The sequence below is a fragment of the Rhinatrema bivittatum genome, chromosome 4 (genome assembly GCF_901001135.1).
Source record: "Rhinatrema bivittatum chromosome 4, aRhiBiv1.1, whole genome shotgun sequence".
Taxonomy (NCBI): Eukaryota; Metazoa; Chordata; class Amphibia; order Gymnophiona; family Rhinatrematidae; genus Rhinatrema; species Rhinatrema bivittatum.
The window spans coordinates 275771705-275785837 of NC_042618.1; the positions used below are offsets into that span (position 1 = coordinate 275771705).

Consider the following 14133-nt stretch of genomic DNA (forward strand, 5'->3'; position numbering starts at 1 on the left):
ATGTAAGAAAACACAGAAAGCAAGCTAAAATGAGCAAGACTCGATAGATTGAGTGATCCTTTTCTGTTGTCATCCTCTAGATTTCTATTAGCCCTCAATTTTTTTATTAACAGGTTTACAAACTTCTAAATCCTTTGGGTCCAGTGTATCTGCTTAATCAATACAATGTGCAAGAGGTGTACCCAGAGTATTTTCCATCTAGGGTGGATAATTCTTTGCCACCCCCCCCCCCCAAAAAAATATAATTTTAAAATTTCCTAAACATCAATAAAATATTTTAAAACAGCAGACACATCAAATAATACCCAGTAATTAAAACTAATAAGGATTTTAAAAATCTTCCACTCTCCATATCTGTCAACCTAAGGGGGTCATTTATCAAAGTGCTATATGGCGTTTTCTCATGCAAAAACACCGTAACACATGGTGCAATGCAAATTAGGAAAAGAGGAGGAGTTTGGGGTGGGATTTCTGGCCAAGTGGGCCGGCTTTGCAATTTGTGAAGCCATATTGCACAGCTTTAATGTGGATTTTAACTACACCTTTTTCATTTGGGCCAGAGAGAGAGAGAGCAAGCCTAGCTATAAGGCCTTCATACTAGGTAGGTATTTATACCTCTATATGAGGCCCACCTAGCTACTCGAGGTGAGGTTTAGGTATTAGTGTAGGGGTTAGGGGCCACTTTGACATTCAGAGTGCGATGTACAAATAGAACAGTGCACTCTGTAGAGAGTCCATCAAGTTAGGTTGAGAGAACATTGCACAAATCTCATCTTTGGGTGAGTTTCCTCACTCCGAAGGTCATCAAATCTTCACAAGAGTGCACTGTTCTGTTTGTACGTCACACTCTGAATGTCAAAGTGGCCCCTAACTCCTACACTAATACCTAAACCTCACCTCTAGTAGCTAGGTGGGCCTCATATAGAGGTAAAAATACCTACCTAGTATGAGGGCCTTATAGCTGGTCCCTCTCTTTATTTATTTATTTATTTATTTATTTATTTAATATCTTTTATATACCGACGAACGTTGGGAACATCTCGTCGGTTTACAGGGAACAGAACTTAGCAACAGGCTTTACAATTGTCACATGATAATAATAACAGAAACAATAACATACGAATAATAGGGAAGATTATACAGGTAATAATTAACTAAGTGGGATACATGTTTGTGGTTATTCAAAAATGGGGCAGGGAGATTCTGCTAGATATGAATGATATCAACGTTTGTAGGGGATATATATTTGTATATACAGTAGTTATCAGGGAATATATACACGTTTGTGAGAGAAAAGTTCCTATTTACAGAATGCTGTCTTGATAAATTTGCTTTCTGGGAAGCATGGTAGAAAGCTAATTGTTAGGCAAGGTGGAAGGGGGTGGTTAGGAGGTGGGAAGGAAATGGGGGTGGGGGGGGGGAGAAGGGAGGAGGGTGGTGAGGAGTTAGGGAGGGTGGGGGCTAGTGATTGTGTGGATGTTAGGTGTATGAGTGTCTAAAGAACCAGGTCTTCAGGTTTTGCCTGAATATTTTTGGGCAGGTTTCTTGGCGGAGGGAGGTGGGTAGTTTATTCCAGAGTAACGGTCCTGCTAGGGAGAGAGCTCTTTCGTTAGTGGTGCGGAGTTTAGTAAGTTTAGGTGAGGGGGTGTGTAGTGTGGCTAGATATTGTTTTCTGGTGGGTCTATTACTGTTGTGAAAGGAGAAGTGTTCTTTGAACCAGTGCATGTTGTTGTTATGAAGGGATTTGTGTATTAGGGTGAGGGTTTTGAAGGTAATTCTAGATGCGACGGGTAACCAATGTAGATGTTTGAGTACAGGGGTTATGTGATCATATTTGTGAGTGTTGGTGAGAATCCTGGCAGCTGCATTTTGGAGTAGTTGTAAAGGTTGGATGGTGTTTTTAGGCAAACCTAGTAGCAAGGAGTTGCAGTAATCTATTTTCGATAATATGAGGGCTTGTAATATGGTGCGGAAGTCGCTGAGATGTAAGAGGGGTTTGAGTCTTTTTAGGGTGTGCAGTTTGTAGAAGCAGTCTTTGAGGGTGTTATTAATGAATTTCTTGTAGTTGAGATGACAGTCAATGAGTACGCCGAGGCTTCGTACATGGGTGGAGAAGGTGGGGTCAGTGGCAGGGCTATTGTTGTGTGTTTGTGTGGGGGTCATAAGGAGGTTGGGGGATATGTTAGGGGGTGATATTAGGATAAGTTCTGTTTTAGTAGTGTTGAGGGCGAGAAAGTTGTTAGATAAGAGGCTGCTAATTTCAGAGAGGGCGGATTTCCATATTTCAATGGCTTTGTGTATTGAGTCTTTAATCGGAATAAGTATCTGCACATCATCGGCATATATGAAGTGCGGAAGGTCAAGTTTGGCAAGGAGATGGCAGAGGGGGAGGAGATATATATTGAAGAAGGTGGACGATAGCGATGAACCTTGTGGTACTCCTTGAGAGAGGTTGTGGGGCTTGGAGGTGGAGTTTCCCATTTGTACGCTAAATTGTCTTTCAGCTAGGTATGAGTGGAACCATTGTAGAGCCTGGCCTGAGATACCAATGCTGCTAAGACGTTCTAATAGGATTTGATGCTTTATGGTGTCGAATGCAGCGGATATGTCTAGGAGAATGAGTATGTGTGAATGACCTTTGTCAAGACCTTTCAATATTTGGTCGGAGAGTGAAATGAGTAAGGTCTCTGTGCTATGATGTTTGCGAAAGCCAAACTGTGAGGGAGCGAGGATGTTGTTTTCATCCAAGTAGTCTGATAGCTGTTTGTTTATAGCTTTCTCAAGAACTTTTGTGATAAGTGGGAGGTTGGAAATAGGACGGAAATTGGCAAGATCAGAGGGGTCAAGGGATGGCTTCTTAAGTATGGGTTTCACAATAGCATGCTTGAGGTTTTTAGGGATACTGCCAAGTTCAATGGACTTGTTTATAATGTTTGAGATGGGTTTGGCGATGATGCCGGGGATGGCGAGGAGATGTTTTGTGGGAATGGTATCTGTAGGGTGTGTAGAGGGTCTGATTTTTTTGAGGATAGATTCTATTTCTAGGGATGAGGTGGTGTCAAATGATGAGAGATTGGTATTAGATTGGTGTTGTGTAGTATCTTTGGATGTTTGCTTGGGGGGGAAGCGTGACATGATATTGCTGATTTTATTGTGGAAGAATAGGGCTAGTTCTTCACATTTTGTCTGGTTGTCTATGTCTGGTATGGATGGAGTGCAAGGTTTAGTTAAATTGTTTACTAGTTGGAATAGGGCTCTAGGATTGAATTGAAGGTGGTGTATGCGCTGTGAGTGGAAGTCTCTTTTGGTTTTGTCGATGGTAATTCGGTAGGAGTGCATGTAGGATTTAAATTTATTTAGTTGAGTGGCAGTAGGGTCTTTGAGCCACGCTCTTTCGAGCTTTTTTAAATTGGATTTCATGCTTTTTAGTTCTGGTGTATACCAGGGTTGTTTGTGTTTTTGAGACATGTCAATTGTGTGTTCTTGTATGGGGCAGATCTTGTTGGCAATCGTGTTGGTGATATGGTTCCAGGATGTAAGAGCAGTATCGACGTCTGTCAAATCAAGTGAGTTGATATCAGTGGTCAAGGCTGATATTAATTCTTCTTGTTTACAGTTACGTCTAAACTATGACTTTTTTACCTTGAGTGGGCTGATGGGTTTTAATAACAGAGCATGTCACATCGATGCGATAGTGGTCGGACCAGGGAATGGGTGTACAAGAGGGGGTGTTGGTTTGGATCTGTGAGTTAGTGAATAAGAGATCGAGGGTGTGGCCTGCTTTGTGAGTAGGTTGGGTGATAGTTTGTGAGAAACCGAGGGCGTCTAATGCTGTTAGCAGGGAATCGCAGGCAGGAGATGTGGGGACATTATCTACATGGAGATTGAAGTCTCCAAGGATGATTGCTGGTATTTGTATGTTTATGTTTTTGGAAATGTATTCAATTAGGGGGGAGGGGTTAGCCTCGAGGAGGCCTGGTGGGGCATACACTAGGCAGATTTGTAGGTTGTGCCCCCTGCCCCCGCCCCCCCCCCCCCCCCCCCCCCCCCCCGTGGTTGTAGGTAGGAAATACAATTCTAGCACTTATCACAAAGTGAGAAAACGTTATCGATTTGCACTAATAACTATGCGAAGTGCACTTTGCAATAAACAGGCTATTACCATAAAACACGCCCCTTTTCGTATCGCATGCAATATTTAGTGCATTTTGATAAATCCAGGCCTAAGATTGTAAACTGGGGGCACACATGCATACATACACATACAATATGCTCCCTCTCTCTTTTACACACACATAGATACTTGGTGAGAGACGGAGCATGTGTGTGTATGACACACACACACACTTTCTCTGTACCTCTCTCACACACACACACACTTCCTCTGTGTTTCTCTTTCTCTCTCACATGCACTCATGGAGACAAAAACTGAACTGGAAAACACAAGCCAGATTCTGTATGCAGTGCAACAATGGAAAAGCTGAAAATCAGTATTCCTCAAAACAGTACAATCAAGAAATATAAATCAGAATAGTAAAATCATACCAAAAGTATACATTTCAAAACAGCTGATGAATAGAATAATATTCAATAATTAGAAGCTCCTGTACAAATTTTTTAAAATTTCCTAAACATTGATAAAATATTTTAAAACAGCAGACATCAAATAACACCCAGAAATTAAAATTAATAAGGATTTAAAAAATCCCCCATTCTCCATACCTGTCACCCTGACATTGTCGTGAACTGAGGGTACACACAGACACAAACAAAATATGCTCAGTCTCTCACACACATACATGTTTAGGGGTAAATTTAAAAAGGTACACGCGGGCGTCCATGTGCGCGTGCTACCTGGCGCGCCCACATGGACGTCCGATTTTATAACATGCTCGCGCAGGTGTGAGCATGTTATAAAATCGGGGTTTGGCACGCGCAAGGGGATGCACACTAGTGCATCTTGCGTGTGCCGACGCCCGCGGCCTTCCTCCATTCCCTTCCCCCTACTCTTTCCATCCCGCCCCCCCCCCGACCTTTATCGTACCTCTTGCACCTGCCGGCAGCCTGCCTGCATGCAATCCTCTGACACAGTGGCAAATGGCCGCTGTGCTGAAGGCCTCTGGCCCCGCCCTGCCCCCTGGACCGCCATTTCCCCACCCCCTCCCCTTTTTCGAAGTCCCGGGACTTAGACTCGTCCCGGGGCTTTACGCGCATCACTGGGTCTTTCTAAAATAGGTCCGGCACGCGTAACCCCACTTATGTGCGTAATCTTTTTAAAATCCGGCCCTCAGTGAGAGACAGAGGGAGCTTATGTGATTGTAAAATAGACACACACGTTTCCTCTCTCTCTCACACATATACGCTACCTCTGTATCTCTCATACACAATTCCTGTCTCACCCACGTGCACACACACCTGCTTCCTCTCTCTCATATGCACACAGGCACCCTATCACACATACGCATCCACAGGCACACATACACTCACTCTTCTATACACTCACCGTCTCTACATACATAGGCATCCTCTCATATATACACACACACACACACACTCTCTCTCTCTCTCTCTCTCACACACACACACACACACCATACCCACACACACACCACACCCTCACAGACTCATCCCTCATATACTGGCACTTACACTCACAGGGCCAGTCTCTCCCTTCTTCGGCAGCCAGCAGCACCGCAGGGCCTCTTCTTTTGCCACCGTCTCTGGGAGCATGGGCGGCAATGCTAGGTTTGTTCTTCTGCTGCCGGCTTCTAGAGTGCAGGTGGCAACACTGGGCCTCTTTGCAACCGAACCGGCTCCAGGAAATGCTGGCAGTGCCATTGGCCTCTGCCACTGCAGATCTTTGCTTTTTCTGGTGGGGTTTCCCTGCCATATCAATGTTCCGTGCCACCGCAGGACCTTTCTGCTGGCAGCAATGGCACCCCTGCCCCTGTTGCCACCCAGGGTGGACCGCCCCCTTCCATTCCCCCCCCCCCTTAGTATGCCTCTGCATTGTGCTATTCCAGATAAGATAAACATTAATTCAGGACATTAATTTATGAAGAAACTACACTGACTGTTTAAAAACAATCTGCATTTCTGCTTCAGTAAGCTAATTGATTACTTAACATATGCACTCTAAAGACAAGATCACATTTGGGATTTTCTGAATATAAAAATCCCACTATCATCAACCTTAACTAGAAGCAGCAATACAATATATTTTTTGAGCTGACAGGAAATGCTTATGAGATTGAATACAATTTATTTAATTAATATTTCTCTGGTTTACATTTTTCTGCAGATTACATCTGCACATGCACAATTAAAACACGACAAAGCAAAGCAATATTAACAATATAAAACAAATAAATATAACAGAAAAATTCATACAATATTAGCAACAGAAAACCAACAGAGAGTTCACAACAAGCAGAAGGTTCTATCTAGTATGTGCCATAGAGAACAAGTGTATTTTCAGCAATTTCCTAAAACAAAGTAAGCTGATTGCACCCTAATTTCATCAAGCAAATTGTTCCACAGACTATTTTGGGACATAGCAAATTTAATGGATTTATGAGATGGTATTTCCAAGAGATTTTGCAAAGCAGAGTGCAATGTCCTTACAGATGATTTTCCTGCTTTTCAGAAGTAATACATTGTGGAGCAAGGTTATGAAGGGCTTTAAAGATTAGGTATAACACTTTTAAAGTTAATGCAACTAGACATGGGAAGTCAATGGAATTGTAGAAAATGTTAATTTTTTACCATTAGAAATTAAATTATCCAGTTATTAATGCTGTTTTTGTGGTTGTATTTATTTGCCAATTAAAGACACACTACAGACCTAGAATATTAAGATTTAAGAAGTTATTTCATTGAACAACATTTAACAAGCTGACAAAGTAGGGGGTTATGACTTTGGTAATTGAAGCATGCTGTTCTGTTCAAAAACCAGAAGTCTATAAAGTCATTCACTCTTAGTACTTCTCTGCTGCTCCTGCTAGAAATTACTGAAGTACATTTTCCCAAGTGGAATGAGACCAATAGAACACAACACCACACTTGGCAGTTAGTCACAGTTCTTTAAAAACATTAAAATTGCATTGTGCTTTTGAAATCAATTAGCAATTCAGAATACTGCCATTTTTTTCCTTCTTGACCAGTTCTTTTATTGTTGACTTTTAAACTTGGAATGCTGGAGGGGGGGGGGGGGGGAGGGAAGGGAAGGAATAGGGGAAGATTTTTAAAGATGCTCACGCGGTTCCTGGAAAGTGCACATGCATGTATCTATTTTATAACATGTGAGTGCTGGCTCACACAATCGGGCCATCCCCAGTTCCCTCCCAGTCCTCTCCAATTAAGGAGCGGACTGGGAGGGAACTTCTCCACCCCCCCTTACTCCCCTACCTAAACTCCCTCCCTCTTCCCCTCTCCTTCCCACCCTGAAACCACACCTATCCATACTCTTTTTTTTTGTTTGTTTTGCAACTTACTTCAGGGCGGGAGCTGAAGTAAGTGCCAGGTGGTGCACGAGTCATCAGGACAGCTTACAATGGTGCTGTCCTGGCCCGCCCCCTGGCCCACCCCTTTGAAGATGCCCGGCACTCGTGCACATACCAGGTTTATGCGTGTTGCCAGGCTCCTTTGAAAATTTGGCGGCACATGCAATGCCCAGCCACCACATAAACCCTGGTTTTTATGCATGCAGGCCTTTTAAAATCTGGCCTTTAATATATTGACTGTGATGGTAAGGTTTTATTTCACTAATTTACAGTATGTTTGGTTAAAGATGTATTTAAAAAATAACTTGATTCTTTGACCTTGATTTTGTAAATTTTATTTTATGTCTAGATGTGGATGAATGTCTAGATAATAATGGTGGGTGCCAGCAGATCTGTGTAAATACAATGGGCAGCTATGAATGTCAATGCAAGGAGGGTTTTTTCCTGAGTGATAACCAGCACACCTGTATTCATCGTTCCAATGGTAAGTGAGAAATATTTGACGTTTTTCTTTATTGATAACTACGTTGTATACATTGTACATTTCATTTGTTAAAAGATTATAAAATGTCTGCTTGTAGTGTGCTTCCTTCTCATGTTAAGACTGGGGCTTATTTGGTCCTTGTTAATATAATTATACCAGTAGCACTATATATTTAGTTTTTATATACTGGCAACAGTATGCTCATTACTATAGAAATAGTTCCCAGAAGTAAATAGATTTGAAAACAGAAAATGACACAATCTATATTTTGTGCAAGTCAAGAAATTATTCCAAGGAGTGATGGCTAAAATCTGCTGTATGCATTTCTAAAAAGTCCTGGATGGGTTGTTTTATCTTGTTATCTTAATTTATGGATTATTTGCTACATAGGAAACATGTTATTTAGTAAATGAATAAAACATCATAACTATATGATATGAGGCAGATTTCTTTCTGTATTTGTACATGCATCATTAAGTTCATTAATCATCATACCAGCAAATTGGAAATCAATTCATAAAAAGGAAATACAAAAACTGTTTTCCATCCAGTGGTTTGAATCATAATATGTGTTAAACCAGAAGAAAGTGGTTTTATAATACTGTTTTTCATATGCATCTGACATTCTCAGGGCCGGAACAAGGTTTCTGGCTGCTCTGTGCATTCAACATTTGGAACCCTTCTCCCCTTAACCTCTGAACAATAGTGGTGATAATGCATCCTTCTGCCACAAACTCCACTGATGGTATTCAATTTATCCACCTCTATCACTGCTCAGACACATGCTCAGCTTCTTAAGTGTAGACTGAGTAGTATTGCAGATACTTAAATGTAGGGAGTCTAAGCTACCATATGCTCATAGTCCTTGTGGCAAGTTAGGCCTTCCTCTTCCCATTAATTTGAAAGCATGCATAATCATTCAGTTCTTTATTTGTTAGTTTTTTGCTGCTCAGTCTGTAGAGTCAGCAGGGCTCCGGTATCTATAGCAACTAATTGCTCTCTGCTTCTAGTAGTGGCAGAGGGAGATTTGAATAGGCTTAAGTACCATCCTTAAGCCCCTTTGTCTGAGACCTGGGCTTTTGCTGCTCGAATCTCAGGCTACTAGAGTTCCTGTATCTTTGCTTGCAGTATAGGCTGACTGTTAAAACCAGTTCCGTAAGAATAAATCTTCACAATCTTGGAGCTTTTATATTTATTTCCATGGTTTCTATCCACAGCTGAGGGCATGAAAGGCTTATTCAAATGCAAGGCAGTCCTTTACCTTTAACGATTTCTGTTCAATACAGACCTCCCTGTTACAGGCTGTGCTAGGAGATACAGTTCTTATCAAAAATGCTTTCAGTTCAAACAAGTTTCACAGACCTTTCAAACACATTTTACTGACTGAGTTTCTACTGGCAGGCTTCTCACTTTCAGGCCGATACAGTACAGTGCACTCCGGTGGAGCGCACTGTTAACCCACATTTGGATGCGCGTTTTCGACATGCTAGCTTTACCCCTTATTCAGTAAGGGGTAATAGCGCATTGAAAACGCGCATCCAGCCCCCCCCCCCTGAAACTAATAGCGCCCGCAACATGCAAATGCATGTTGATGGCCCTATTAGTTATTCCCGCGCGATACAGAAAGTAAAATGTGCAGCCAAGCCGCACATTTTACTTTCAGAAATAAACGCCTGCCCAAAGGCTGGCGTTAATTTCTGCCGGCGCCGGGGAAGTGCACAGAAAAGCAGTAAAAACTGCTTTTATGTGCACCCTTCGACTTAATATCATAGCGATATTAAGTCGGAGGCCCCAAAAGTTTAAAAAAAAAAAAAAAGTAAAAATTAAAAAAAAAAAATTAAAAATTGGCCCGCGGCCCGCAGGTTGGAAGACGAACACTCAATTATGCTGGCGTCCTTTTTCTGAACCCGTGGCTGTCAGCGGGTTTGAGAACAGACGCCAGCAAAATCGAGTGTCGGCTGTCAAACCCGCTGACAGCCACTGCACCTGTCAAAAAGGAGGTGCTAGGGATGCACTAGTGTCCCTAGCGCCTCCTTTTACCATGGGCCTTAATTTGCATAGGCCACCCTCCTGAATCGCGCGCCCAGGAGAGTGGCCTGTGCGCGCGCCGGAAGAGCGGCTTTTTTACTGTGCTGGCTCAATTAAAAAAACATCCGAGTTTTTCTCATCCAGACAGCTAACTTTCCTTCCCATTCAGTCCTCAGACAAAGATCCTTTAAGTTTGTGCCATTCCAGATAAGATAAACATTAATTCATGAAGAAACTACACTGATTGTTTAAAAACAATCTGCATTTCTGCTTCAGTAAAGTAATTGATTACTTAACATATGCACTCTAAAGACAAGATCGCATTTGGGATTTTCTGAATATAAAAATCCCACTATCATCAACCTTGACTAGAAGCAGCAATACAATATAATATTTTTTGAGCTGACAGGAAATGCTTATGAGATTGAATACAATTTATTTAATATTTCTCTGGTTTACATTTTTCTGCAGATTACATCAGCACATGCACAATTAAAACACGACAAAGCAAAGTAATATTAGCAATATAAAACAAATAAATACAATAGAAAAATTCATACAAGTACAATATTAGCAACAGAAAACCAAGAGAGAGTTCACAACAAGCAGAAGTTTCTATCTAGTATATGCCATAGAGAACAAGTGTATTTTCAGCAATTTCCTAAAACAAAGTAAGCTAATTGCACTCTAATTTAATCAAGCAAATTGTTCCACAGACTATTTTGGGACATAGCAAATTTAATGGATTTATGAGATGGTATTTCCAAGAGATTTTGCAAAGCAGAGTGCAATATCTGTAGGTCCCGGGAAAAAATTAGGAAGTCGTCTAAGTAGACTATTATGCATACATAGAGCAGGTCTCAAAATATTTCATTAATGAAGTGCTGAAAGACGGTAGGAGCATTGGTCAGTCTGAACGGCATGACGAGATATTCATACTGGCCATCCCTGGTATTAAAAGCCGTCTTCCACTCATTACCTTCTCCAATCCTGATCAAATTATAGGCTCCTCGCAGGTCCAATTTCAAGAGCACCCTGGCTCCCTGTAAACTGTCAAAGAGCTCAGCTATTAGCGGCAATGGGTACCGGTCTTTGATGGTAATAGCATTCAGCCCATAGAAGTCAATACAGGGACGCAAAGTCCCATCCTTCTTTCCGACGAAGAAGCCGGCCCTGGCTGGAGACATGGACCGTCGGATAAACCCCTTTTGAAGATTGTCGTGAATATATTCAGCCATGGCACGGGTCTCCAGGGCAGACAATGGATAGATTCTTCCACGAGGCGGAGTGGCTCCAGGGACCAGATTAATGGCACAAACAAATTCTCGATGTGGGGGCAATGCGTCTGCAGCCTTTTTGGAAAATATGTCAGCAAACTGATTGTACTGAGCAGGCAAGCCCTCTAGGAGCGAGGTACAGAGATAGCTGCAGGAGGGGGTTGTACCTTTAAGGCAGGTTTTGTGACATGCTGGACCCCAGTGAGTTAGTTTTAAAGATGTCAAGTTGAACTGTGGATTGTGACGTTGCAACCAGGGTATACCAAGAACAACTGGATGGATGGCTTTCTGGATGACATATAGAGTGATATGTTCCATTTGGCCCGGTGCAATGTGGCATTCCAGGGGGACCATATGGTGCATTATTCTCCCTGGCAGAGGGTCTCCATGGATGTAGGAAAGAATCAACGGCCTTGGGCATGGACGAGTAGGGATGAGCAGTTGTTGTACAACATCTCGCAGGATGAAGTTTCCTCCGGCCCGAGAATCTACCAGGGCCAGTGTGGAGAATTTGTGACCTCAGAGGACAAGGGTGACAGGCAAGGTAAGCAGGGGAGCTGGTGAAGTACTGCCTAGGGTTACTCCTCCAGTAGAGCCTAGGCTTTGGAGTTTCCTGGATGAGTTGGGCAGTGAGCAATGAGATGGCCTGATCCTCCACAATAGATGCAGAGACCTGCCTTACAACGCCTTTGTCGTTCCTCCAGAGAAAGAGGGCCTCGTCCTAACTGCATCAGTTCTTCGACGGCCCTCTCGGTGGTGGACGAAGTTCAGGAGGTGGAAGAAGATGGGAGTGGAGGAAAAGGAACTGCCATGCATTTTTTTGAGCCCAGACATTCACGAGCCCTTTCCTACAGACGGCGGTCAATCCTGGTTGCCAGTTCAATGAGGGAATTCAGCGAAGATGGTAGTTCCCTAGCTGCCAGCTCATCCTTGATCCTAGCTGACAGCCCCTCAAGAAATATGGTCCGGAGGCAGCTCTCCTCCCAATGGAGTTCCATCGCTAGTGTCCTGAATTCTATCGTGTAGTTCGCGAGTGAGTGTCCTTCTTGATGGAGATGCAGAAGGTCGGAACCAGCGGCTGCCTGTTTTCCAGGTTCCTCGAACATGGTTTTGAACAGCTCCAAGAAGCAAGGAAAATCTTGTAAGACTGGATCGAAACGTTGCCATAGCGGAAAGGCCCAGGCCAGGGCCTTGCCCTCTAACAAGGATAGGATGTATGTCATCTTTGTTAAGTCATCCGGAAAGAGGGAAGCTTGAAGATGAAAGTGCATGCCGCACTGGTCGAGGAACCCCTGGCACAGGTGGGGTTCACTGGAGTAACGTGGAGGAGCTGGCAGAGGAATTACTGGGCGAGGATGCCCCTGTATAACAGATGATGTCGGCACTGGTGGAGGACTTGCCGGTGGAGGAATTGCGTGGACCTCTACCAATGCATCCAGATGGGCATTGAGTCAATCCATGGAGGCCGCCAAGGATTCCAATACCTGCTGTTGCTCCATGATTTTCTGGGCTAAACCTGGAATGGCTTGCAGGGCTGAAGCCTCAGCCGGATCCATGGCCTTGGTTTTCTGTTACTGTTCTGAAGGTGGACCCTTTGTCCGAGGTAGAGTTGGTGCTACCTGAGAGAGTAAACCCTCTTAGGTCCCTACCATCGGAAGGTGAGGCTGTACTGAAGCAAGGTCTGGCTGGAGTTTCACCAGAACCCACTCTGTTCCCCCCGGGTTGAGCCCTTGAGTATGTGGGGCCAGCTGGACTTAGGTGAACCTTTGTGAAGACTAGAGAAAAGTCAATATACAGTCCGAGGTTGAAAACCTGAGGGAGGTCGGAGGCAGGTCCAGACGTCGGTGCCAGGAGAATGGTCGGAAGCCGGTCCAGGGGTCGTAACCAGAAGAATGGTCGGAAGCCGGTCCAGGGGTCGAAGCCAGAAGAATCGTCCAAGGAGAAAGGGAGTGGAAGCAGGAACCAGACAGGAGCAGATCCGAGGAGGGCAGGCAGTGGACCACAGGAAACAGGAACGCAGGATCAGGAACAACACGGAACCAGGAGCAAAGAAACCAAGGCAAGGTCTGAGAGGCAGACCTTGCTTTAAATAGTTATCCAGAAGGAGGAATCCCCAGGGAGGAGCCGCAACAATTTCCTGTCATGGCCCTTTTAAATCCAATGTTTCAGCCGCGCATGCGGCTCTAGGAAGGCCCAGCGGGGGAGGAGTCAGAACACAGGAGGACGGCAGGCTGAAGACGCTGCCAAACCTAACAGCGGCAACGGCCACAAAGAGAGCATTGGGGACGGCTGCCAGCTCCTGCAGCCGCCTCGGGAGTGGCCTGACGCCGCGGGTGAATGGCCGGCCCCGGTCGCAGACCGCGCGGTTGGCAGCCATAACACTTGCAGCCATTTTATAGCTAGCACCCGTATGCATGTAAATCCCACTTCTACCTTGTAAGTCGTCCAATTTAAAGTTGGCATGTAAATCCTGCTTCTACCATGTAATGTGCTCCCACTTTTAATTGGGTGGCGCCTACGCATGTAAATCCTGCTTCTACCATGTAATTCGAGGAATTTTAAAATGGACTTGCATCCACACCATTGCCAGTTTTACCAGGTCATCCACCAATTTGCCCAGTTAACTGCTAGGCCCTCCAAATCCCCCTGGTTTGATAGTATGCATTCCCCCCAGTTACCCCAGACCTTTTAAACCTCTAAAAATTGGTTCTTTCTTTTTCTTTTTAAACTTACACCTCCTCCATATCAGAAGTAAACTTTTGGAGCAGGGAAATCTGGGCACGCACTCAAGCGTGTAAATATTTTATATGCACATCTCTTGCCCATGCTCTGAAATGCCCAT

The 14133-nt window shown here is 43.9% G+C and overlaps 1 protein-coding gene across 1 annotated transcript in view; it reads left to right on the forward strand.

Moving 5' to 3' along the window:
- Positions 1 to 14133, forward strand: part of SCUBE1 (signal peptide, CUB domain and EGF like domain containing 1) — a 1434630-nt gene that overhangs the window by 200835 nt on the left and 1219662 nt on the right. The window contains exon 4 of the mRNA XM_029600135.1: positions 7852 to 7986. Within this exon, the coding sequence (XP_029455995.1) occupies positions 7852 to 7986 (135 nt within the window). The remainder of the gene's footprint in view (positions 1 to 7851; positions 7987 to 14133) is intronic.